At 39.2% G+C, this 25,966-nt stretch overlaps 3 protein-coding genes across 7 annotated transcripts in view; all 3 read left to right on the forward strand.

Annotated features, from left to right (window-relative positions):
- Positions 1-6,555: 6,555 nt before the first annotated feature.
- LOC125771334 (succinate dehydrogenase [ubiquinone] iron-sulfur subunit, mitochondrial) lies at positions 6,556-9,187 on the forward strand. Its single transcript, XM_049441872.1, has 4 exons — positions 6,556-6,820; positions 7,583-7,693; positions 7,782-8,086; positions 8,190-9,187. The coding sequence occupies exons 1-4, from the start codon at positions 6,761-6,763 to the stop codon at positions 8,584-8,586; spliced, it is 873 nt and encodes a 290-aa protein (XP_049297829.1). The 5' UTR covers positions 6,556-6,760; the 3' UTR covers positions 8,587-9,187.
- Positions 9,188-9,695: 508 nt separating this feature from the next.
- Positions 9,696-18,409, forward strand: LOC125771276 (klaroid protein). Of its 2 annotated transcripts, XM_049441735.1 has the most exons (6): positions 9,696-9,851; positions 11,705-12,960; positions 13,034-13,240; positions 15,199-16,932; positions 17,244-17,356; positions 17,633-18,409. In XM_049441735.1, the coding sequence occupies exons 2-6, from the start codon at positions 11,799-11,801 to the stop codon at positions 17,840-17,842; spliced, it is 3,426 nt and encodes a 1,141-aa protein (XP_049297692.1). In that variant the 5' UTR covers positions 9,696-9,851; positions 11,705-11,798; the 3' UTR covers positions 17,843-18,409. The 2 variants fall into 2 exon arrangements, with proteins under 2 accessions (XP_049297692.1, XP_049297693.1); XM_049441736.1 differs by lacking the exon at positions 17,244-17,356 and having other exon boundaries at positions 17,633-17,824.
- Positions 18,410-24,784: 6,375 nt separating this feature from the next.
- Positions 24,785-25,966, forward strand: part of LOC125771304 (alpha-protein kinase 1-like) — a 64,140-nt gene continuing 62,958 nt past the window's right edge. For 2 of the 4 annotated variants that reach the window (XM_049441813.1, XM_049441814.1), the window contains exon 1: positions 24,964-25,310. The gene's annotated coding sequence lies outside the window, so the exon portion shown is untranslated. Of the gene's footprint in view, positions 24,939-24,963; positions 25,311-25,966 lie in introns of those variants that run through there. The other 2 variants (XM_049441815.1, XM_049441816.1) reach the window with 2 other exon arrangements.

The following is a 25,966-nucleotide window of genomic DNA, read 5'->3' on the forward strand; positions in this document are numbered from 1 at the left end:
GGCATTTAAAAAATTCAATTTAATTTTTTTTGCAAAATTTCTCAAAAAAATCGTAAGGGGTAAGCCTTATGAAATTTTCGAGTTGAAATTTTTTTAAAAATTTTTTTCTGATTTTTTATCCTTTTCTTAATTTAAAGCATTATTTGAGTGAAAAGAAACTTATTGCAACAAATTCCCATCAAAATATATCACATTTATAGATTTTGCTAAATTGTTCAAAAATGAGGAAAATTTTACATTTTCTCAAACAGGGTAAGGAACTTGGTTTCTCGAATAACTTCCGACACAGACATCTCAGAGCATGGCCGTCCAAGAAGAAAATGTAGCCATTGGTGCCATCTATCGACCACAGGTTAAAGATTGGCGATCCGTTGGATACCGACCGAGTTATAGGCAAAACTTGGTGCAAAATCGAGGAAAATTTTACATTTTCTCAAACAGGGTAAGGAACTTGGTTCCTCGAATAACTTCCGACATAGACATCTGAGAGCATGGCCGTACAAGAAGAAAATGTAGCCATTGGTGCCAGCTATCGACCACAAGTTAAAGATTGGCGATCCGTTTGATACCGACTGACTTATAGGCAAAATTTAATGCAAAAATGAGCCTTAGGAGATTAGCAAATTCATTAAAAAAATTTTTTTTTGTTATTTTTCAGTCTTTTTTGATTTAAAGCATTATTTGAGTGAAAAGAAGCTTATTTGAACCAATTGGCATTAAAAAAAATCAATTTATTTTTTTTTGCAAAATTTCTCAAAAAAAACGTAAGGGGTAAGCCTTATGAAATTTTCGAGTTGAAATTTTTTTAAAAATTTTTTTCTGATTTTTTATCCTTTTCTTAATTTAAAGCATTATTTGAGTGAAAAGAAACTTATTGCAACAAATTCCCATCAAAATATATCACATTTATAGATTTTGCTAAATTGTTCAAAAATGAGGAAAATTTTACATTTTCTCAAACAGGGTAAGGAACTTGGTTTCTCGAATAACTTCCGACACAGACATCTCAGAGCATGGCCGTCCAAGAAGAAAATGTAGCCATTGGTGCCATCTATCGACCACAGGTTAAAGATTGGCGATCCGTTGGATACCGACCGAGTTATAGGCAAAACTTGGTGCAAAATCGAGGAAAATTTTACATTTTCTCAAACAGGGTAAGGAACTTGGTTCCTCGAATAACTTCCGACATAGACATCTGAGAGCATGGCCGTACAAGAAGAAAATGTAGCCATTGGTGCCAGCTATCGACCACAAGTTAAAGATTGGCGATCCGTTTGATACCGACTGACTTATAGGCAAAATTTAATGCAAAAATGAGCCTTAGGAGATTAGCAAATTCATTAAAAAAATTTTTTTTTGTTATTTTTCAGTCTTTTTTGATTTAAAGCATTATTTGAGTGAAAAGAAGCTTATTTGAACCAATTGGCATTAAAAAAAATCAATTTATTTTTTTTTGCAAAATTTCTCAAAAAAAACGTAAGGGGTAAGCCTTATGAAATTTTCGAGTTGAAATTTTTTTAAAAATTTTTTTCTGATTTTTTATCCTTTTCTTAATTTAAAGCATTATTTGAGTGAAAAGAAACTTATTGCAACAAATTCCCATCAAAATATATCACATTTATAGATTTTGCTAAATTGTTCAAAAATGAGGAAAATTTTACATTTTCTCAAACAGGGTAAGGAACTTGGTTTCTCGAATAACTTCCGACACAGACATCTCAGAGCATGGCCGTCCAAGAAGAAAATGTAGCCATTGGTGCCATCTATCGACCACAGGTTAAAGATTGGCGATCCGTTGGATACCGACCGAGTTATAGGCAAAACTTGGTGCAAAATCGAGGAAAATTTTACATTTTCTCAAACAGGGTAAGGAACTTGGTTCCTCGAATAACTTCCGACATAGACATCTGAGAGCATGGCCGTACAAGAAGAAAATGTAGCCATTGGTGCCAGCTATCGACCACAAGTTAAAGATTGGCGATCCGTTTGATACCGACTGACTTATAGGCAAAATTTAATGCAAAAATGAGCCTTAGGAGATTAGCAAATTCATTAAAAAAATTTTTTTTTGTTATTTTTCAGTCTTTTTTGATTTAAAGCATTATTTGAGTGAAAAGAAGCTTATTTGAACCAATTGGCATTAAAAAAAATCAATTTATTTTTTTTTGCAAAATTTCTCAAAAAAAACGTAAGGGGTAAGCCTTATGAAATTTTCGAGTTGAAATTTTTTTAAAATTTTTTTTCTGATTTTTTATCCTTTTCTTAATTTAAAGCATTATTTGAGTGAAAAGAAACTTATTGCAACAAATTCCCATCAAAATATATCACATTTATAGATTTTGCTAAATTGTTCAAAAATGAGGAAAATTTTACATTTTCTCAAACAGGGTAAGGAACTTGGTTTCTCGAATAACTTCCGACACAGACATCTCAGAGCATGGCTGTCCAAGAAGAAAATGTAGCCATTGGTGCCATCTATCGACCACAGGTTAAAGATTGGCGATCCGTTGGATACCGACCGAGTTATAGGCAAAACTTGGTGAAAAAATGAGCCTAATGAAATTTTCAAATTTTTATAATTTTTCCATTTTTTTATAATTTTTTACTCTTTTTTTTGTTTAAAACATTATCTGAGTAAAAAGAAACTTATTGCAACCAATTGGCACTAATATAAATCAATTTAAATTTTTTTGCAAAATTTTCCAAAAAAATCGTAAGGGGTAAGCCTTATGATTTTTTCGAGTTAAAATTTTTTTTTTTTAAATTTTCTGATTTTTTATTCTTTTTTTAATTTAAAGCATTATTTGAGTGAAAAGAAACTTATTGCAACAAATTCCCATTAAAATATATCACATTTATAAATTTTGCTAAATTGTTCAAAAATGAGGAAAATTTTACATTTTCTCAAACAGGGTAAGGAACTTGGTTAATCGGATAACTTCCGACACAGACATCTCAGAGCATGGCCGTCCAAGAAGAAAATGTAGCCATTGGTGCCAGCTATCGACCACAAGTTAAAGATTGGCGATCCGTTTGATACCGACCGAGTTATAGGCAAAATTCGATGCAAAAATGAGCCTTAGGAGATTAGCAAATATATTAAAAAAATATGTTTTTTTGATATTTTTCAGTCTTTTTTTATTTAAAACATTATTTAAGTGAAAAGAAACTTATTTGAACCAATTGGCATTTAAAAAATTCAATTTAATTTTTTTTGCAAAATTTCTCAAAAAAATCGTAAGGGGTAAGCCTTATGAAATTTTCGAGTTGAAATTTTTTTAAAATTTTTTTTCTGATTTTTTATCCTTTTCTTAATTTAAAGCATTATTTGAGTGAAAAGAAACTTATTGCAACAAATTCCCATCAAAATATATCACATTTATAGATTTTGCTAAATTGTTCAAAAATGAGGAAAATTTTACATTTTCTCAAACAGGGTAAGGAACTTGGTTTCTCGAATAACTTCCGACACAGACATCTCAGAGCATGGCCGTCCAAGAAGAAAATGTAGCCATTGGTGCCATCTATCGACCACAAGTTAAAGATTGGCGATCCGTTGGATACCGACCGAGTTATAGGCAAAACTTGGTGCAAAATCGAGGAAAATTTTACATTTTCTCAAACAGGGTAAGGAACTTGGTTCCTCGAATAACTTCCGACATAGACATCTGAGAGCATGGCTGTACAAGAAGAAAATGTAGCCATTAGTGCCAGCTATCGACCACAGGTTAAAGATTGGCGATCCGTTGGATACCGACCGAGTTATAGGCAAAATTCGATGCAAAAATGAGCCTTAGGAGATTAGCAAATATATTAAAAAAATATGTTTTTTTGATATTTTTCAGTCTTTTTTGATTTAAAACATTATTTGAGTGAAAAGAAACTTATTTGAACCAATTGGCATTTAAAAAATTCAATTTAATTTTTTTTGCAAAATTTCTCAAAAAAATCGTAAGGGGTAAGCCTTATGAAATTTTCGAGTTGAAATTTTTTTAAAAATTTTTTTCTGATTTTTTATCCTTTTCTTAATTTAAAGCATTATTTGAGTGAAAAGAAACTTATTGCAACAAATTCCCATCAAAATATATCACATTTATAGATTTTGCTAAATTGTTCAAAAATGAGGAAAATTTTACATTTTCTCAAACAGGGTAAGGAACTTGGTTTCTCGAATAACTTCCGACACAGACATCTCAGAGCATGGCCGTCCAAGAAGAAAATGTAGCCATTGGTGCCATCTATCGACCACAGGTTAAAGATTGGCGATCCGTTGGATACCGACCGAGTTATAGGCAAAACTTGGTGCAAAATCGAGGAAAATTTTACATTTTCTCAAACAGGGTAAGGAACTTGGTTCCTCGAATAACTTCCGACATAGACATCTGAGAGCATGGCCGTACAAGAAGAAAATGTAGCCATTGGTGCCAGCTATCGACCACAAGTTAAAGATTGGCGATCCGTTTGATACCGACTGACTTATAGGCAAAATTTAATGCAAAAATGAGCCTTAGGAGATTAGCAAATTCATTAAAAAAATTTTTTTTTGTTATTTTTCAGTCTTTTTTGATTTAAAGCATTATTTGAGTGAAAAGAAGCTTATTTGAACCAATTGGCATTAAAAAAAATCAATTTATTTTTTTTTGCAAAATTTCTCAAAAAAAACGTAAGGGGTAAGCCTTATGAAATTTTCGAGTTGAAATTTTTTTAAAATTTTTTTTCTGATTTTTTATCCTTTTCTTAATTTAAAGCATTATTTGAGTGAAAAGAAACTTATTGCAACAAATTCCCATCAAAATATATCACATTTATAGATTTTGCTAAATTGTTCAAAAATGAGGAAAATTTTACATTTTCTCAAACAGGGTAAGGAACTTGGTTTCTCGAATAACTTCCGACACAGACATCTCAGAGCATGGCCGTCCAAGAAGCAAATGTAGCCATTGGTGCCATCTATCGACCACAAGTTAAAGATTGGCGATCCGTTTGATACCGACCGAGTTATAAGCAAAACTTGGTGCAAAATCGAGGAAAATTTTACATTTTCTCAAACAGGGTAAGGAACTTGGTTCCTCGAATAACTTCCGACATAGACATCTGAGAGCATGGCCGTCCAAGAAGAAAATGTAGCCATTGGTGCCAGCTATCGACCACAAGTTAAAGATTGGCGATCCGTTGGATACCGACCGAGTTATAGGCAAAATTCGATGCAAAAATGAGCCTTAGGAGATTAGCAAATATATTAAAAAAATATGTTTTTTTGATATTTTTCAGTCTTTTTTGATTTAAAACATTATTTAAGTGAAAAGAAACTTATTTGAACCAATTGGCATTTAAAAAATTCAATTTAATTTTTTTTGCAAAATTTCTCAAAAAAATCGTAAGAGGTAAGCCTTATGAAATTTTCGAGTTGAAATTTTTTTAAAATTTTTTTTCTGATTTTTTATCCTTTTCTTAATTTAAAGCATTATTTGAGTGAAAAGAAACTTATTGCAACAAATTCCCATCAAAATATATCACATTTATAGATTTTGCTAAATTGTTCAAAAATGAGGAAAATTTTACATTTTCTCAAACAGGGTAAGGAACTTGGTTCCTCGAATAACTTCCGACACAGACATCTGAGAGCATGGCCGTACAAGAAGAAAATGTAGCCATTGGTGCCAGCTATCGACCACAGGTTAAAGATTGGCGATCCGTTGGATACCGACCGAGTTATAGGCAAAACTTGGTGAAAAAATGAGCCTAATGAAATTTTCAAATTTTTATAATTTGTCAATTTTTTTATAATATTTTATTCTTTTTTTTGTTTAAAACATTATTTGAGTGAAAAGAAACTTATTGCAACCAATTGGCATTAAAATAAATCAATTTAAATTTTTTTGCAAAATTTCCCAAAAAAAACGTAAGGGGTAAGCCTTAAGATTTTTTCGAGTTAAAAATTTTTTGAAATTTTTTTTATGATTTTTATTCTTTTTTTAATTATAGCATTGTTTGAGTGAAAAGGAACTTATTGCAACAATTTCGCATTAAAATAAAACAAATTTTTAAATTTTGCCAAATTGCTCAAAAAAATAGCAAGGGGTAAGCCTTATGAAATTTTCGAGTTGAAAATATTTTTTTTATTTTTTTTATTTTTTATCCTTTTCTTCTTTTAAAGCATTATTTGAGTGAAAAGAAACTTATTTCAACAAATTCGCTTTAAAATAACACAATTTACTGGGGGATGATGTCGTTGAGTTCGTTGTGCATGTGTGCTGTATGAAGAAGCGGCAAATTTGAATGCCCCATGAAAAAATAATAAAGTATTTTCAAATATTTTCTTTTTTCAAAAGGATTATTTCAGTATGATTTTAAATGAATTTTCGAATCTACACATCTACATTACATTACACATTACAACTGAACGAGTAAACAACGAACAAATGGTTTTAACGAAAGATTTAAAAAGCACTTTCTTTTAACGAACTCGTCAAAACTATTTTCCATTCAACGAAACTAGCGTCAAACTGGCTTAACGAAACCAATGTCAAACTTTGGTCAATCTTTTAACGAAAACAAAAAAACGTTTCTTGATTTGTTGCACTTTTTTTTGGCCTCTTATTTCACAAATTTGGGCAACACAAATCTGCCAGGACCTTCGTGCCAGCCGAAAATCGCGATTTTGTCGCCCGTCGAAACAAAACAATCTTCGAACGCTTCGAACCCCGCTCCGTGTGTGTTTTCTAGTGCGCGTTCGCGAAAAACCCCTGGCAGCTAAACGATGGCCGTAATTGCTGCGGATCTCAAGTTTCTGCTAGCCTGCCGTGGCACGTTTGGCCAGGTAATGCTTCAACCCGTAACGGTTCCATGGCGTGGTCGGTTTTGTTTGCGAATTTTCCTTCCAGAACAGTCCAGCTGATGGATTTATCAAACGTACCATAAGCCGTGGGATAAGTCCGGATGCTGACGCACGTACCAAAACACCCCAACATTGTCTCGTGTTAAATTAGTGTGCCATTATATAACGTATGCCGTGCAAAATGTGATAATTTCTAACGCACGAAGCGTATGAAAATAAATTCTGAAATGTTTTGATAGAACCGTGGAACCGATTTGCTAGGTCACCAATCTATCGATCCCTTTTCATCGTAAATCACCACCTTGGTCACCCTTCTTATCGCTTCCTTGGATTGGCGCCAACGGGAAACTCTTGGAGAAGTCATGGCTGCTGGTGAAAGGTGGTCACGGGTCAACACGTCCCAACACCAATTGATTACAGCTCGCGTGGAATCTGGAGTGCGCCGAACCTGTTTCGTTTTTTTTTGCTTTCCCCTCCTCCTTGCCCAATTTGAGCGGCGAATTATCACGATCGGCACGCGGCCACCGAACGAGTGTGACGCAAATTAATTCAGTAAATTTTATTGCCTGGTACGCCAATTGAATTGTTGGCCTTTCCCCCTCTTCCATTCGTTCACGCAACGCACCATGTAGGTCAACAAGGCCAACGCGAACAAGTTAGCACTGGAATTGGTTTCCAGCGTGGTTTACTGTGATATCGTTTAACGGATCGTGTGATTCTTTTTTTTTTTTTGCTTCGTTTTAGATCAGAAACATTCACCTCGCGGCTGCCAATAATGCTGCAGCTAAGAAAGTTAAAAAGTTCCAGATTTACCGCTGGAATCCGGATCAGCCCGAACAGAAACCGTACAATCAGGTGAGCAACAGATAAACGCATAAAAATGTTATGCAATGGCAGAGTTAAGGCTGGATTTTCAATATCGTATTTCTACCATTTTCAACAGACGTATGAGGTCGACCTGAGTGCTTGCGGGCCGATGGTGCTAGATGCGTTGATTAAGATCAAGAACGAGATGGACCCAACGCTGACGTTCCGACGATCGTGCCGTGAAGGCATCTGCGGTTCCTGTGCCATGAACATCGGTGGCACCAATACGCTGGCCTGTATCAGCAAAATCGATGCAGACAACTTGGATAAACCGACCAAGATCTACCCTCTACCGCATATGTACGTGGTAAAGGATTTGGTACCGGACATGAACAACTTTTACAACCAATACCGTTCGATTCAGCCTTGGTTACAGCGCAAGTATGTCTGTTGCTAGCCAGCCGTGCCCCTGTCCTCTTATCAGCGTCAGCTGATGATGATGGCCTAGTAACTGACCTAACTCATCCATCGTCAATCTTTGCAGGAACGAAAGCTCCGAAAAGAAGGGTGATGCCCAGTACCTTCAGTCGGTGGACGATCGCGCCAAGCTGGACGGTCTGTATGAATGCATTCTGTGTGCGTGTTGTTCCACGTCCTGTCCGTCCTACTGGTGGAACGGTGATAAGTACCTTGGACCAGCGGTGCTGATGCAGGCCTACCGTTGGATTATCGATTCGCGTGACGAAAGCACTGCCGCCCGTTTGGACAAGCTAAAGGATCCGTTCAGTGTGTACCGGTGCCATACGATCATGAACTGCACCCGAACGTGTCCGAAGGGTTTGAATCCGGGCAAAGCGATTGCCGAAATCAAGAAGCTACTGTCCGGTATTGCTAAGAAGGACGCTCCCGGTCTGGAGACGGCTGCTCTGCATAGCAAGTAAAGCATACGGCACAGGCAAAGGACTTCCCAGTGCTAACGGTTTTATTTGACGGCGCACAGACACACAAAAAAGAGAATGGATGTGGATAAAAACTACAAGGAACTAGCGTAACGGTGTGTTGATAGCAGAAATGAAAGTATTTCGATACCAAAAAAAACAACAGCAAAAGCAACAAACTAGCAGCTTCATCTTAAACAAAATGTTAAATTCAACATTAATCGGTTACTTAAACAAAACGACCACCGACAGCAACGGCAAGCAGCAGTATTGCGTGTACAACAGCGCTCTCCTCTACTTGTCGGTGCATAGATCCTACGGTGCAAAAATCAAACCAAAAACTACTCCTGCCCCTGTCGAACGGTTCGATTTTAGATTAATTTGCAATTAGCAATGTAGTAGCTTTAGTTTTCGATTCGAAATGCATTATTGAGGCCCCCTCCTACACCCAGTCCTACTACCCAGGTGCGATACCATACGAACGCGCAAGACATCAGAAAGAAGCAACGCGAATAATCTACATCCACATTTATTTATTTTCGTTCCGTAGCAAATGGATTTGTAATTATGAGGGAATAAAGATTAGAAGATCTACCAAACATTACTGATAATTGTTGCAGTTCGATAAGGATGAGATAATGAGTGCACCGAAATGTTTTAAATTTCTTTCTAACACAAACCACGGTATAAGTTGCTAAAGAGATAATATTGAATAGCAATTCCTAACATCTAAACGGACATGACCAAACTTTATTTATGATTAATTATTACGGTATTTAGTCGTAATATGTGAGCAAAATTTAATCAGGATAATTATTCGAAATTCGAACATGTCCAATTGATAGAAAAATGTTGCTTGGGTCATTAGACAGCATTCGTCAAGGCAGGGCTCTTACACGGGACAGAAAGTCATTTTTATTCATGTTTAAATGTAAGTTCCTTGTCATGATTGACAAAAGAGCATTGTATTTTAATTTCGCACTTTCTGTTGAATTTTAATTACAGGTAAAATACAATAATACAAAGAGCAATTGAAGAAGTGACATTGACCTTCGTCAATGAGGCTACGAGCTCTGCCGTTGCCTAGTGATGGTTTTCAATACACCCTTTTGACAGGTTCGGATGTGAACAATCCCATCCGGAACGGTAGTTTTGTTCGTTTCATGTGTGCGTCGCACGGGTAGCAGAAAATGGATTAAAATATCTTGTTAAAATAGTTTATTTCGTGGTAGAAATAGTTCCAAAACATCATTGAAACTTCACTGCAGGTACGTGCATTCGAGAATCGTCGGTATTGTGTAGGATTATATCGAAAATCGAGAGTTTCATCGCTGACGCGGTTCGTGCGGGATGACGCGAACGCTGGGGTAACGCGTCCCCATGCAGTAGGTGCTACCGCTGCTTCGTTACGATTTTGTTTGTACTGCATGGCTTGCTTTTCTTCCCGCGACGAAATTGTTCGGAGGAACGAAAAGCATTGACTTTAGGCTTTGGCCGTGGGCTGTGGTGATGAAAGCGAGCATCTCCAGTTTCATGCCGCAGGAAAAGAGAGATCGTATGATGTAGGGCTCAAGTGAGTTTGTTTATTTTTACCCGCATCTTGATTTCAGCCCTATTGCTTTCGGCTCACATGCCTCAAATGGTTCTGAAGTGGACTACCAAGAAGCATAATTGGTGGTTTCGCGACGATTGATCGCGACGAGATTGGTCCGAAAAGCGCGCACGCACGCTCATCTCTTTTCGAGCTCAAATGATGATTGATACGGTTTTTTTCTAAACTTCAAGAGCTTGGCGTTTTATCATCAACCTCGCAAGATAACCACTACAGACGCATTATTCAATTGGCTAGCATGCTCTCGTACGCATGGACCGCTTCATCGAACACCCTAATCCGGCTTCTTCACGGTGCAGTGCGGTGCAAACATTCTTTTACCCCCCGGCCCGTCACGGCCGAGAAATCGAGCTGGGTGGGGCAGCATCGAGCATAGAACGCGAATGAGCGAATAATCAAAAATTCAAAAATCTCCAACCGCCGCCGCCAATACGTTGTCGAACCGTGATCTCGCACGACCAACGGCGTGCGCTTTAAATGAAAGCAATCGTCACTCAGCCAACACACGGCATCGGATTAAGAGCAGAAGTGGAAGAAACCTGGTCCCGGCCTGTTCCACACCAACACGCACTCAAGAAACATTTAACATTCTGTACAGCATACACCCGATGCTGACGGTGGTGACGCACTTGTTTACGGGGAACCTATTTTTAACAGATGCGTCCCATGCGCGCCCATTCGACTACGCAAGCAAGCAAACCTCATTCGGTGCGCTGAAGCGAAAGAATACACAATAAACATGAGAATAATGATGTATATGCTGCATCCTACAGAGTGTTCGAAGCCGTGCAGGTCTCTTTAAACTGCAGCTGTATTTTTATTCGCACGAAAAAAACCTCATCTTTCCCCCTGTTTGCTGTAGACGGGCGTAATATGAGTAAAACGATGTGAACCAGGTAGAGGTTTTTAAATCATGAAACGAATTTGAAGAACCATCATATGATCGAGAGTTTGAATTATCTTTCCACAAAAATTTCAATTTGTCATGAATTTCATAATGGAATTGTACCGCTCACCACATCGTACCAGCCTTGTTTAAGCATGAATAAAGTGTAAGTTTGTTTATATTTAACGTATACATTGCCGGGCATGAATGGCGCGAAGCATGTGAAGTGTTAATTACACATCGCCTACTTTGGTGCGAGTTAGTTTTGAAGGGGGAGATTTTTAACGTTTTGAAATCACCAAAAAGGGCGGGCTATTGGATTTCAATGTCAATATGCTATAGTATTTCTAGTTTGCACGAATGAGGTGCAAAACGGAAAGATCGAGTAGGACGATCGATGAACATGAGTGCGTGTTCAATCGCCTACCTCTGTTTCAACATTTTTGCGCATGTGTGAGTGTTATTGCTGTTGGCTACGGTATCAACGGTCATGGGTTGCTATGCTGGCTGTGTAGAAACGCGATCGTGCGTGTCACTTTGTTTATCTATGTTTGATGTGCATGAAGAAATAGTTTATACGCGTTTATCTTTATTGTATCTTCTTTCTTATCTCTTTTTTTTAGATGACATCCAAGGCCAAATAGAAGAAGCAAAATAAACACCTTTGGCGTTCACATAGTGGAAATAAACAGCAACACAGCATCAGACACGATCACCATGTCTCAACCACAGAATATCGGCGATGTAATAGATACCCGGCGACGGTCACGTTCCAAGACTCCTAGCATGAATCTGCGCGTTAGCTCCGATCGTGAGCTAAACGGGTCGGAGACGTCGCCTGGACGTAAAGTACGCAAAACGCCTACGGTCGGTATGATCGAGGAGGAAGCATCACCCGCCGTCCAGAAGTCAGTTGCTGCGGCCGCTCAAGGACGGGCCACCACCGTGCGCACCGCCCGCAACGTAACGTCCGATTATTCGTCCGAGGATATATCGCCGGACCGTGCACGGCAGGCAGCAACCGTCGTGGCAGCAAACGCACAGCTCTCCAAAACCATGAGCCAGCTGACGCAATCGTCCGTTAATACCACAACAACGACGACAACTACCCAACAGACGACCGTCATTCTCGACGGTGGCAAGGAAAAAATTAGCACACGAACCGTCACGCAAACCAGTGCAAATGCAAACGAGAAAGATAATGGCACCACCGGGAAGGAAACCCTTTCGACATCGCCAAAGAAAGATACCGACACGCAGAAGTCTTTGAGCACCGCCACAACGGCGACGCGAAGCACCAAATCGTCCACCGGTACTGCTGCCGCCGTCATTCGCACGAGCACACCGAAGAATGCCGCCCAAAAGTTGAGCTCGGCAAAGGTAATTCTTACGCCGGATGAATTGCAGCAACATGCGGCCTACAAAGAGTATCTGGAGGCGGGCGAGTACTGGAACAAGTACCCGAAGACGGACTACACGTACTCGGAGCTGTCGCCGCACCGGCGCGAGGTAGCACCGGGGCTGGTTGCGATGCCGAACATGTCCCGGCCGAGTCTGAACAAGCACGCCGAACGGGTGCAAACGATGATCCAGCGCAATCCCGAGCAGGAAGCGTTTATACGCGAGCGCTACACTTCGGCCCGGTCGCGGCTGATCCGATCGAATCCGTACGATTCAAACGACGAGACGGACGAACTGTCGCAGAGCAAGAGTATCCATCGGCAGCAACAGCGCGTCACGATCGAGCATCGTTCGATCGTCAGCCGTTTCTTCCTGTCGATCGTTACGTTCTGCTTTACGTGCGTCGATTCCGTGCGCAACGTGTTTCGTCGCCGGGAGGAACAGCACATGTACTACACACGCATTGAGGATGAACGAGGTTTGTGTGAAGAATTTATTGTCCAATGGAAAATATGGTTCGATTGCTTCATGAAATGGGGTTTCGTTTTTAGGCTTTTTTGCGCGCGTTAGCGGTTATGTGACGTCCTTCTTCGTGAACCTATTCAAGCGCATTTATCTGTTCATATCTTCTGTACTGTTTTTGGACACTTGGTTATTACAAACGGCGTCAGCTAATACCGAACAACAGCAGGGTGGACAACGAAAGCGTCGCTTCCTAATGTTCCTGCTGCTGCTATTACCATTGTTACTTATTGGAGGTAAGTAATCTACAACTTCTCTCCCATATGAGACTGCAGTTTTCATTAAACATCAGTGGACATGACTTGTGCCTATGTCTTGTGAACTGCACGTTAACTTACGTAAAACATTTGAAGCGAGTTTTCTTTTATCTCACTCCTCACGCATCGAATTTTAATAATGAGTTTGCCGGATTATTGTGAAATGTCAAATTTTTTTCTAACCAAATTCTTTCTGTCGCCCTCTTTACTTCCTTCGCGTGGTCTTCTTTCTACCCGCCCGCATCACACACTACAGGTACCCTGCTCTATCTAGATCCTTCTGCGCTGGAAGCGGTTCGCGCAAACCTTCCGTCTGCTTTGCCAGACCTGCCCGAATTCAAACTTCCGAACCTTCCCGAAATGCCGGAAATGCCAAACGTGCCGCTTCCCGATGTTGAGTCGGTGAAGCAGTACGTCGGCGATCGGTGGATCGATTTATCCGATCTGACCGGACACTATCTTGAACAGTTGAAGCTAGCGTCACAGAATTCGGCCGATGCCGTTCGCCAGCTGTGGGAAGGAGGGCCCGAAGAAGCAAGTGCCTAAATAGATGGCCCCCCCGCGCCCGTAGAGGAGTTGCTTACTCTACAGTGTTAGCATGTGTTTCGTTTTTTTTTCTTCTTCTCTCCTTTATCTTGTTTGCCATTTAATTTGCTCTTGGCTTAATGAATAATTATAGATTAGTTGATAAATCGATTAGCATGCTAGGGAAGGATCGATCCCCGTAATGCCATAGTTTTAATACAGGCAAAAGTTTAACCGTCTAGAAGCGTACGGATTCATCACAACTATTATTATCACACGAATAAGTAAAGACAATAGAAACGTATCTCTCTTTCGTTTGGAATGTTTGCATACTTTTAAAGCGATTAGATATCGCTTTTAATCGTTTTATAATATCTCTTGTTTTTAATACACACCTGCCATCTGCAACCACCGAACACAAATTTAAAGCGTAAAAAGCAAACGAAAAACAAATTGTTAAAATAAGCATAATGTTTCCGTAAGAGAATGGATAGAGGAAAAGGATAGAATCGTTACGTTAATTAAAGTAAAGTACACATAAATTCTAATCAATTTAATTTTCACCACACAAATAATTGTAAATGCAGCACGAAATGTTTTATGTTTCCTTTTCTTAATTTTTCGACCCATATCTTATTGTTTTTGCACATTACATCAAATGCTTCTGATTTTGTCATGAGGTTAGTTAGTTACATTACTTAAGAACATGTCAATTATCATCGTGTCACACGATAATAGGCCAGTAAAATTTGTGCGAGTTAAATAAAGATCGTATGGACAGTATCAGTTGTCCAGAGGTAAAGCAAATGATCGTCGTTAGCGTTGTTTTCCTTTTCGTACGGCAGTAAAGAAATGAATGCCCAGTTTCCGAAGACAAAATTTGAAGTTGTCTGCGCACAGACAGAGCTGAACGAGCTTCTTAAGTGAGGGAACTTGTAATAGTGACAGGTAAGCATAGCCTTTTCTGTTTGTCTGTTTGTGTTCTTTTACACTTTTCTTTCCTTTTACGATTGTCAGAAGTTTGTTTCCTTAATTTTTGTTTTTGTTTTAATTTTGTTTGTATTTTGTTTGATTTTTTTATGTATGTCCGTCCTCTATCCTTCTCTCGTTTTTCTCACTTTTTCGTGTGAATAGTTGTTTTTGGGATGAAGAAATTTAACTTGAATGTGAAGTTTGCTAAAAACCAACCAGGGTTACAAGTTTGCTGATTTGTTTGGTTTGTTTTGACCGGTTTTTTTGTGAACATTTTCAACAGCGTTTTGGTCATTCATGCAAATAACAAAATAATCGTTTATGTTAACGAATAAGAGAAGGTTAGAGGGCGACATGTATGTTTGATCTTTATTGCTTTCACCTTTCAGAAAAAAATACCTGTAATATTATGTGAAAATAATGCATATTTTTCATTTTAGCGTACCTGTTAGCGGACGAGGATCAAACGATCGTTTTACCAGCATCGTCTCGTGCCACACTTGCACTTTCATCGCTGTCCCGCATTCTTCCATCAAATCTAAAGGATTCGGAAGTGGATATTGAATCTATTTACCAGTACATGAACGAAAAGAATTTGAACTTCCGCGCAAATGTACTTTCCGCATCGTCGTTCCTAACAGCACTGTCACCATTCGGATGGCTACCGGCCATCTCCTGGCCCTGGTCATGGTCATGGAGTTGGAATGTTGGTGATGGTAGTAGAAAAGATACGCCATCGCGTGAAACCATTCGCAACACGCTGCAGCGTACCCTCAGCAAGGAAGAATTCGAAGAACTGATGCGCTATATCGATGGGTACATTGACGGTGTGATGGAACAAAAGTACGCTTCCAAGGTGGAAGTGGAACGGTTGCAGAGGTCCACCGAATCGGCTGTAAGGGAAATTATTACTCCCGAAATTACCGTTCACGTGGCGCAAGTAATCGAGGAAAGTTTGAGATCATACAACTACCATCTAAAAGACAGTGACATTGATAAGGTGGCGGAAAAAGTTCAACAAACGCTGCAAACCAACTATCCCCGGCTATTTAAGGAATCGTCGCAAAGCGAAGACCCTACCCCGGAAAGAGGTAGCGTTGTGCTGTCAAAGGAATACATTGCCGAGATCCAGCGATTAGTTGAGCAACATATAACGGTGCAGCATAATCATTACACCATCAGTGGATCTCAGCTAGAGGATATTTTGGGGCGCATATTATTGTCTGATAAACTGAGCGTATTAATCGATCAAAGAATTCTTGCAAACAGTGTCGCACAGTCCGAAGATCGTGATGCCGAAGAACAACGCCAGCGAGAAGCTTTGGTGGACGATCTGCGGAAGGAGTTGAAGGATATTAAAGCACAATTTAGCGAGCAGCTGTTGAGCAGCAGTGTGCAATGGGAGGAACGGCTTGTGCTGGTGCAACAAAATCAAAAACAGTTCGAAGAACAATTGAAATCCTACCGGTTAGAGAGTAATGAACTGTACCAGAAACTATTGGCCGATATTGACAATCGTTTGAACGCGTTAAGGGAGGAAAAATACGAAGGAGTGAATAAGGTTATCCGCGAAAACATCATCACAATCTTAGGCCTTAACGTAAAGCAAGACATCGCCGATGCTGATCTGCGTGCGTGGATTAACGGACTGTTCGTAGCACGGGACCATCTTGAGCAGCGATTAGAAGAGATTCAGGCGAAGGTAAATGTGGACGTGCGCGAAGAAATCAATCGTGCAGCAGCTCGATTGATGCAGGAAATAAGCGAACAGATGCGCATGGAAATGATGTTTCGGTTGAAGGAAGAAATGGAATCCTCCGCCACCAGCCATAGAACTGTTACCTCAGAGAGTAAAACATCCGCCGATGGTGATGATGCTCCTCCCAAGCTTACAAGCTCCAATCTCACCGAGGACGATGTGAAGCGTATCGTACGGGATGCGCTAATAGTGTACGATGCCGACAAGACGGGTATGGTGGATTATGCGCTCGAATCTGCCGGCGGTCAGGTGCTGTCGACCCGGTGCACCGAAAGCTATCAGGCGAGTTCGGCCGAGTTTCGCATCTTCGGCATTATACCGATATGGTATCCGTCCAACACACCGCGTACGGTCATTTCGCCCACGATGGAACCGGGCCAGTGTTGGGCGTTCCAAGGATTCCCCGGCTATCTGGGTGAGTGGTGTTGTATCTTGTTAGCGTTAGCATTAGTTGTTTCTTATTGTTTCATTCAGTTATCGTATAGCTCGATAAGTGTTCGTTTATTTTTGTTTATGTTTTTATCCGTTCATTGTTTTGTTTCTATCGCTTTCCTTATTTATGAGCTCATCAAGTTTAACTGCATTTAAATTCAGTTTTTTTGTTTTCCTTGTTTTTATGTTATGAACTTTTTGTTTTAGTTTTTTTTCATACATTCGCTCAACTTCATTTTCATGTTCAAGTATAAACTCTTCCACTGTTGCTTATTTCTTCTCTTCTATTTCTAGTCATACAATTAAATACCGAGATTTTCGTGACTGGCTTCACGCTGGAGCATATTTCCAAACTGCTTGTATCGAACGGATCAATTAGCTCAGCCCCGAAGCACTTCACTGTTTGGGTAGGTTCTATCGTGTCTCCAACGGATATCTGTATCGTGGTAGTATTTTAGCGGGGCAAAAAGCATTCGTATCGGTTGATCTCCCTTAGTTTGTTCGATGTATTAGTTTGAAAATGGCATGCATCCAAATTCAAAAACACGTATGTTCGTATTTTAAACTTTCCACCGATCATCACATAACTAATTGCATGTCGTAATCCGTAATGAGAAATAGTTTGAACCATCGACATGATGTTGGTTTGTAACTCTTTTTTGTCTTCGTCTTAAAACACACAGGGTCTGGTGGCACTGAACGATCCCGAACCTGTCCTGCTGGGCAGCTACGAGTACCTGGACAAGATGGGGAGTAGTGTGCAGTACTTCCCGGTGCAAAACAAGGACTGGAAGCAACCATTTCAGATCGTAGAACTGCGCATCGAATCGAACCACGGCAATATTCACTACACCTGTCTCTATCGGTTCCGAGTGCATGGCGATAAGGTGTAATGATGATACGTTGTACCCGATTCGATAGCAATGAAGTTTTTCGTTTTAGTTCAAGTCAGGTTTGCAGCTATTTGGAGGTGAAACAGGCGGCAATATTTTTAAATCGTTTTACATATTTATTCCTCAGTTATGACGAACGTTTTAACGTGTCGCGTGTGCAGTCCATATTGTAAATAATTTTGTTTTTTGTTTCCAACCTAGTAGATAATTACATTGTATATCTGCGTCCTCGTTTTGCTAGACTAAACGTTGGAATTATACCATTGATTGTAGAGTTTAAAATGCTATTGTATGAGCGTCCTATGTATAGCAATAATAGGGAATTGTTGTCTTTAATGTCAATATTTTAAAAGGTTTTTGTTTATTTGAAACATTTTATCTACTTTACATACAATACCAAAAACTTAAGCAACAAAAATCGTTGTGCGAATTTAATTTCATTACTCCAACATTGTTTTTTTTTTGTTTTGAGTTCAAGTTTACCTACTAAAACCTGTTTTCTATTTGTATCTCATTTGCATCTTTTTCCCAGCTATTCGTCCTTCGAATAATGTGTGGGAATATATTGTAAACTGCTTTTATTTCAACTAATTATTTCTGTTTAGTTCTTTTCTATTAGTTCTCTCTAACCAAAGGTTAATTTTGTTTATCAATTTTCTCTTTCAAATGTGTGGTTTTTTTTTCACTGTTTTATTTTTCTGTTACTTATACATTAATTCTATATACGTCAGCCATTTGATTACTTAATACGTTCTAGTTGTGTTCGTTTTCTCTAATGTTATTTTTTTTTCAGTGCAGTTGTACAACACCGAATTAAATATGAATTAAGTTATTTTATAATCTTGCGAATACTTTCTAAACATACACTAAAACCACAGCTTCGCCATACGTAGAGTGAACTTCGTTGGTCACTGCGTGAGCAAAACATGTTTACAGTTAAAGTCTCAAGTATTAAAAGTTGATATTGTTCTGGAAAACAAAGTGCTGTATGAGGTTTTGCATAGCTTTTACTTATTGAACGACCGCGTAACGTAAGGATCGAACCTACCATAGCTTAAGCTAGTCGTAATGAAAATACTAATCGACCAAATTTCAAGATAAGAAAGAACCATAAGCGGCCTTACTAATAGAAAAACAAAAGGGGCAGAAAAAGTTAAAGAGGAGAAGAATTGTAGATGCTAATAGATTCGTTAGAAAACAATACGACACTCGATGGGTCCAGTTGAAATGCAAAGGAAAAGAAGGTTTTATTTTTAACCATTTCGTAAAAAAGTTCCATTCCAAATTAATTAAAAACGTTTTAATCGATTATTTTATTTTACATTTTGTATCAAATTTCCACCACCGCATACGTAAATCAACATTACAAAAGCAAACTGGTCTCACGCTTTAGACAATCGAATATTTCAATAAATTCAGTACAAATCAGGCAAAACAAATTATAATGGCTATCGTCATAGTTTGATTTGGTTTCGTTGCTTGCCTAACTTTAATTTATAAAGCAGTTATGAAGGGATTAATAATGCGTTTTTTTATTTACAATGAAAAAAATCACACAAAAGCAATGAAATCATAACGGAGGGAAACGAACGAACGTAATGATAGAATTAAGTGTAGCAGCAAAGACTAAAACAAAAACGCCATCCTCGTAATAAAGTGAAACGTTGTCAGGATTGAACCATAAAATCAGTGCTCTTATTATGGATGCGAAAGTGGAGTTTAATGACTGAGAAATAAAGTTAAATGCTGTTTAATCGTATATTTTCCCTTTCGAAGGCCCTTAAAACAGGTCGTTAAAACTTTAGAAGGATGTTTGACTTTGTACGATTGAAAGGAAATGTTACAATGACAAACTCGATTCACTGGAATTCCAGAATATGTCATGAGAATAATACCGAACAAGCAAACACGTCCACCGATTCAGCGTTGTTTTTTGTAAAACAATTTAAACAAAAACTTCGACTAAGAACGCTCTACAATGAAGTGGTATGCTTCCTTATGAACACACAAAGCTCTCTGGTCTGCATTTAAAATCAAAGCTTCTTCTGCTAATGAAGGGAAGAGCAATGCTGTGCTCGGGAAACAGATGTAGCAAACAAAATATACCAAGTTTATGCAAACGGAGTTAAAACAAACAAACAAAACTACACACCATCATAGCTCAAAAAGTGGGAAGGAAGCTTGCTCCACAAATGTTACGCTTTCGCTGCCATGCTCGGATAATCCTCGAGGGCACTTGAAGAAGAATAATTGCAATGCGGTATGAAAGCGCAAAACGAAGCAAATGGTAGCAAATTCCACCCAGTGTGTAGTGTGTGTGTGTGTGTGTGTGTGTGTGTGTGTGTGTGTGTGTGGAGTGCATTTTTGTCCGGAAAACCAAACGCCGAGCATCGATGCAATGGCAGAACGGTTAAATGCTTCACACTGCATAGTTAATTTCTGAATCATGCTTTTCCACATGAAGCCGCCGTTTTTTCTTTTTTCCTTCGACTCCCTCAAGTGGAAAGTGGTTTGTAAAATGGTTTTCCATTTTCGGAGCATGAAAGTGTCAAAGAAAATTATCTTTTACGTGGCACTGCTGCTGCTACCCTCGGTGGAATGGAAAATGAAAAATGAGCTTCCCTCGTTTTCCTTTTGTGCGACGATGAGACGACGGTGTGTTCGTCGTGTGTACGAGATAATGTTAGACGCTGCGAGGTTAAGAAAATGGAGTTGTGGAGTGCAAAATGAATATTTCATTATTCAAATGCTTCAAACGATTAGCTTACGCGACGGGAAGATGGAAATGGCAAGGAAAATAGGTGGAAAAGCGCTCGTAAAAGGGGTTATAGCACAACCGCCGAAGCTTTTCGCTTTCCCTTTCGTTCCGAGAATTGTCGGTAGCTGATGCTTGTAACGCGATTCTAGAGGGAAATGGAATAAATTTTAATTATGGCCACCGGTTCCGGGAACTTCTTGAAGATACATTACCATTGCAGCGAATGCATTTTAGAATGCCCTTCTTAGAAAACGAGTTAATTATAGATCCGTTATTTGTTTAAGTGATTTTAAATTGATGTATAAAAAAATTAAGTGAATAGTATTATTATTAGCATTAAGTTAAAGTAGTTACAGCATGTTTCCATAATACAAAATGTATACGATTTTGGTTGTTTTCTAACCACAATTTTGTATATTTCCTATTCCTATTAATGAGGAAATCTGACCCATCAAAATTCCGTAAACCTTTCGATTTTCCTTTGCTTTGCTGCTTTCATCCTTTCCCATCGGTTGGTTTACATTACAAAAAATCCTCCCTGGCTCTCCACTCCAGAGAGTGTAGCTGTAGAAACTTCCGATGGAAGGCGAATGATTACAGAAACAAAAAAAAAAGAGAACAGAGCTTGAACGTATAATTTTCCAACCATGATACTTCTTATGCGCCCTTCCATCCAAGACGCGTCCTTCTTCCGGGTGGCGCGGAAGGAAAAGTCGAAATATGCATCAAAATCGAATGAAATATTCATTCAACGAGACAACAGTGCCGTGGAAGTGTGCCGGACGAACCGACCGGACACATAAAGTTGATGATGAGGATATACACCACTGACGTTAAGAACCTTCCGATGGAGAAGACAGATCATCATATTTGGGGGCCGATTTGACCGGCTGTCTCATCACACTTGCCCGTTGATGGGCAATGAATGCACACAAAAGCCCACAAACCAAAACATGAAGCGAATGGATTTTTGATGGCAGCCGCGTCCTTTTCACCGATAGTCGCCGGGGAATGACGAACGAAAAATGCCTCTGGATGTGGACATGTTTGTAGGTAACGTTTGTGTTGCGCTCTCGATTGAACAATCAATATATTACTGACTGCTTTATCATCGTTTCAGGATCGTTGGATTACGTTACGGTGCGCAATCAAGTGCGGAAATCGAGAGACCCAGCTGATCGTTAATCGGAGAAGGACTCGCCGTCGTCTCATCAGGCAGGACACGGGCTATTAACTCGCTGCGAGCGGATTACAACGCCGAATGGTTGGTTGGATCAAGATAAGGCCGCGTTTTTTTGTTTAAAGATACACAACAAAAGAAGGAAGAAAAAATCCGTACAAAGTTGTAAGGAAATTTAAATTATATGAGCCTCATTTAGCAGCGAAGCAAACGCGCTTTCAAAAGGAACAGAGCGTTTAAATTATCACTGACTGACGGAGAAAGTTAGCGCGGCGATATATTTATGCAATACGGCTTCAATCGCGTCATTCTTCATTTTCGGTCTCGAATGCCATAGTACCGTCACGACACAGACTGATATTATTATTTCTAAAATTCAAATTAGCTACGGTCCCGGCTTGACACCTTTAAGCAGTCGCGGAACGTCAGTGTCGGCAAGGCAGTTGGATAGGAAGCGAGCGAACGAAGGAAGGACCTTAAAATGGGATGAGTTGTGGAGTATAACATCAATTAATGCTAATATAATTGGTCCGGAAGGAGGTGCAGTTCGTTTTCCCCGGAGTCACCATGTCACCCACCGGGACACGGAGGTTTTTCCCCGGCGTCCCTTGGAATGGGACGAGTAGCGCATTCCTTTACGCATTTATTATGATGTGCTTTTTACTGGAGCGGACGAGGACGGCTCTTGCTCATTTGTGGGATTTTATTTTCATTTTCTTGGGTTATTTGATTTTAACGACCTTTTCCTGAGATTGTAGTTTGTGTAGCTGCGTGTGTATGTTTGCAAATGGGGAAAAAATGCATTAGTAAAAGAATGTATAATTGTTATACTATAGCGTCCATTGTGGATATTATTTATGCTTCATATATTGCTTTTTATAGAAAAAACTGTTATTTATTTTGGGTACAGTAATGAAATCTTACGAAACGGAACGCTTGGTATGGATGATAAAAGACATACCTTCGTTATATTTTCCCAATTTCCATCCCAATAACACTTTTCCGAATGCTTGAACGATGGCTTACAAATAAGATTCCTGAAGCTGATGCTGATAAAGTAGCAGAAAAAAGATAGAAAGAGAGCAAGTATAGGAAATGGAAAACAGGATATGTGAAAATGCTTTTTCCCCTCATTCCCAACCGCATGCTAGAGCGGGAGAGAGAGCGAGAGAGCGTTGAAAATATGCTCACAGTTGGTGAGCGAACAAATGAGCATAACATTCTCATGCTATGATGGAAAAAAAGCATGAACAGTTGCATGCTGGTGTGTTTGTTTTGTATCGATTTTTCCATCACCCCGTAAGTGGAGAAAAATAAGGTACGAACATTTTCATTTCTAGCCGACGGTGTGTTTGTGTGTGTGTGTGAGGGAAAAGCGAGTATCACAATTCGAAGTAACCTTCGCAGTAATGGCATGAGTTGAAACAGCGTGTTAGAGATGTGCAAAGTGAGTAAGAGTGAGATTGTGAGTTGAAACGTTGTACTGAACGAGTTTCGTTCACTCATCCGTTCACTCACTCACGAGGAGTTTTAGCGACTCTTTTTTCACTTTAAAAAAAAAAAAAATTTCCCAAAAAACAATGCTAAGGCTATAGCCTTATAAAATTTTTATATTTTTTTATTTTTTCTTTATTTTTTATTCTTTTTTTAGTTTAAAGCATTATTTGAGTGAAAAGAAACCTATTTCAACCAATTGGTATTAAAATAAATCAATTTATAAAATTTTGCAAAATTACTCAAAAAAAAACGTAAGGGGTAAGCCTTATGAAATTTTCGAGTTGAAAACGTTTTTTAAAATTTTTTCTGATTTTTTATTCTTTTTTTAATTTAAAGCATTATTTGAGTGAAAAGAAACTTATTGCAACAAATTCGCATTTAAATATATCACATTTATAAATTTTGCTAATTTAATTTTGGCATGGCCGTCCAAGAAGAAAATGTAGCCATTGGTGCCATCTATCGATCACAAGTTAAAGATTGGCTATCCGTTGGATATCGACCGAGTTATAGGCAAAACTTGGTCCAAAAATGAGCCTTATGAAATTTTCAAATTTTTATAATTTTTTAATTTTTTTATTTTATTTTTTTTTTTATTTAAAACATTATTTGAGTGAAAAGAAACTTATTGCAACCAATTGGCATTAAAATAAATCAATTTAATTTTTTTTGCAAAATTTCCCAAAAAAAATCGTAAGGGGTAAGCCTTATGAAATTTTCGAGTTGAAAATTTTTTAAATTTTTTTTTTTGTTATTTTTTATTCTTTTTTAATTTAAAACATTATTTAAGTGAAAAGAAACTTATTTCAACCAATTGCCATTAAAATAAATCAATTTTTAAAATTTTGCAAAATTACTGAAAAAAACGTAAGGGGTAAGCCTTATGAAATTTTCAAATTTTTAGATTTTTTTTTTATCTACAGCGTGTATGGTCGTCAGATAAGGGCAAGTCAGATAAGGACATAATTTAAACATGTTATTCCAAATAATTTAAAAAAAATCTAAAACACATTGTTATTTACGCATGATTTGGATATCTGTTTCACGATCACATGCAGGGGCAAATATTTTTGTTCTAGGGGTTGTTTAGCCGGAAAATCGGGAACTATCACTGGCTTGGAACACTAGCCATGCTTTACTCGTAACATTGTTTCCTTTTAAGTGTGCGTTTTCGTGTGCTATGTAAACAGAACACCACACGCACGATGAAAAATCAACTTTTCTCCTGGAAAAACGTACTCTACAGCGTTTGCATACGATTTTCCCCAGATACGAACGCTCTCGCTTGCTCTCTTTTTTGCTCCTCTCGCTAAAGTTGCTTCTCGCACTGTGATTCGTTCTCGCTCTCGCCAGGTGTGCGTTTACGCTCATGGCCAACTGGTGACTGCTCTCGCATCGCCGGTGTTCTCGCTCTCTTCTAAAAAACCATCCCCTTTGACAAATCCCGTTGCCGAAGCCAGACAGGCGCGAGCACCACACATTAGCTAAGCGACCTCCCGCGCGCGTCGTGTTCTCAGTATTCATTTTCACGTTCGAATCGCAACAGCCGCGGCTTGCATCACTTTCGAGGCTTTGCCGTCTAGCGTTGACGCGTGTAGTTTCTCGTTCTTGTTGGGCCGATTTTGGGGGGAAAACCGCCCCCGGGGGAGGTTGGGGAAAAGGTGAGGGACACGCGTATTTCCTTGCCTCTGTTGACTGTGTGCGTTTCCGTTTGGCTGCCTGTCTCGCTGTAACACATCCGGACAGCAGCGGCAGCAGCAGCAGCGACAACAGCTTCATCACTTTCCGCGTGTTTTTCGTCCTTCGCGTCAAAGGCGCTAGACTTACGTACGTGAATACACGGCGCGCGCGTGTTTATACGTGTGTGCGTGTGTGTGTTAGTGTTCGGTGTGCATGCGTACAAGGTTGCTGCTGTGTGTACGGTGAAGTCGTTGTCATCTTCGCACAGTTCCTTGCGTGAAACACGTACGCCTTTCTCAACAGTGGCCGCTAGTAGAAGCGAATAATAAGCAGAGTCAGTGAAAATAGAATAGGTAAGCAAATCGTGCGTGTGCGTACGGGAGTGGGGGGTTAAGGAAAACACAGCGCGCACACACACACAGACACCTGCACAGTAAAACGCACTCAACTCAACGCTTGCTTTGGATCCTTACAGCGTACCCAAGGGTGCGTGTTTCTTTTGACAGTTGCTATCTTGAGGTGCTTCAAACAAACAAATAAAAATAAAAACGGTGCAAAGTGCTATATAATATTCAATTTTATTGTTCACGCGTTTCATTTACAATATAATGTGTGTTTGGTACTAAAAAACCGCGTATTACGTCTCACCAATCCGAGGAAAAACAGTGCAAACAAACCCTTTTTTTGGTGGTGAGTTGTTCGGATTTCTTTTTCCCGGAAAGGTAAAGTGTTTGTTAGTAGAGTGTCCCGAGTACTTTGCTCGGTGCAGCATTCCCCCACAAACACACACTCACATACAAAGGATGTTATATACGCGTATCCACATCACTGAAGCGAAACGGAAACGGTTCGCTACGGTTTAGAAGGAAAGGCACAGCGTCCACTTCATTAGGCAGCGTTTCGCTTCCCCCTTTCGCTGCCTGACCATACCATCCGGATCCGGAAGAACCGCATGCAGCAAAAAGCTGCTTCTAAACCTCAAACATTCTCACACACACACACACAGTGT

Source organism: Anopheles funestus, chromosome 3RL (assembly GCF_943734845.2).
Source record: "Anopheles funestus chromosome 3RL, idAnoFuneDA-416_04, whole genome shotgun sequence".
In the NCBI taxonomy this organism is placed as follows: Eukaryota; Metazoa; Arthropoda; class Insecta; order Diptera; family Culicidae; genus Anopheles; species Anopheles funestus.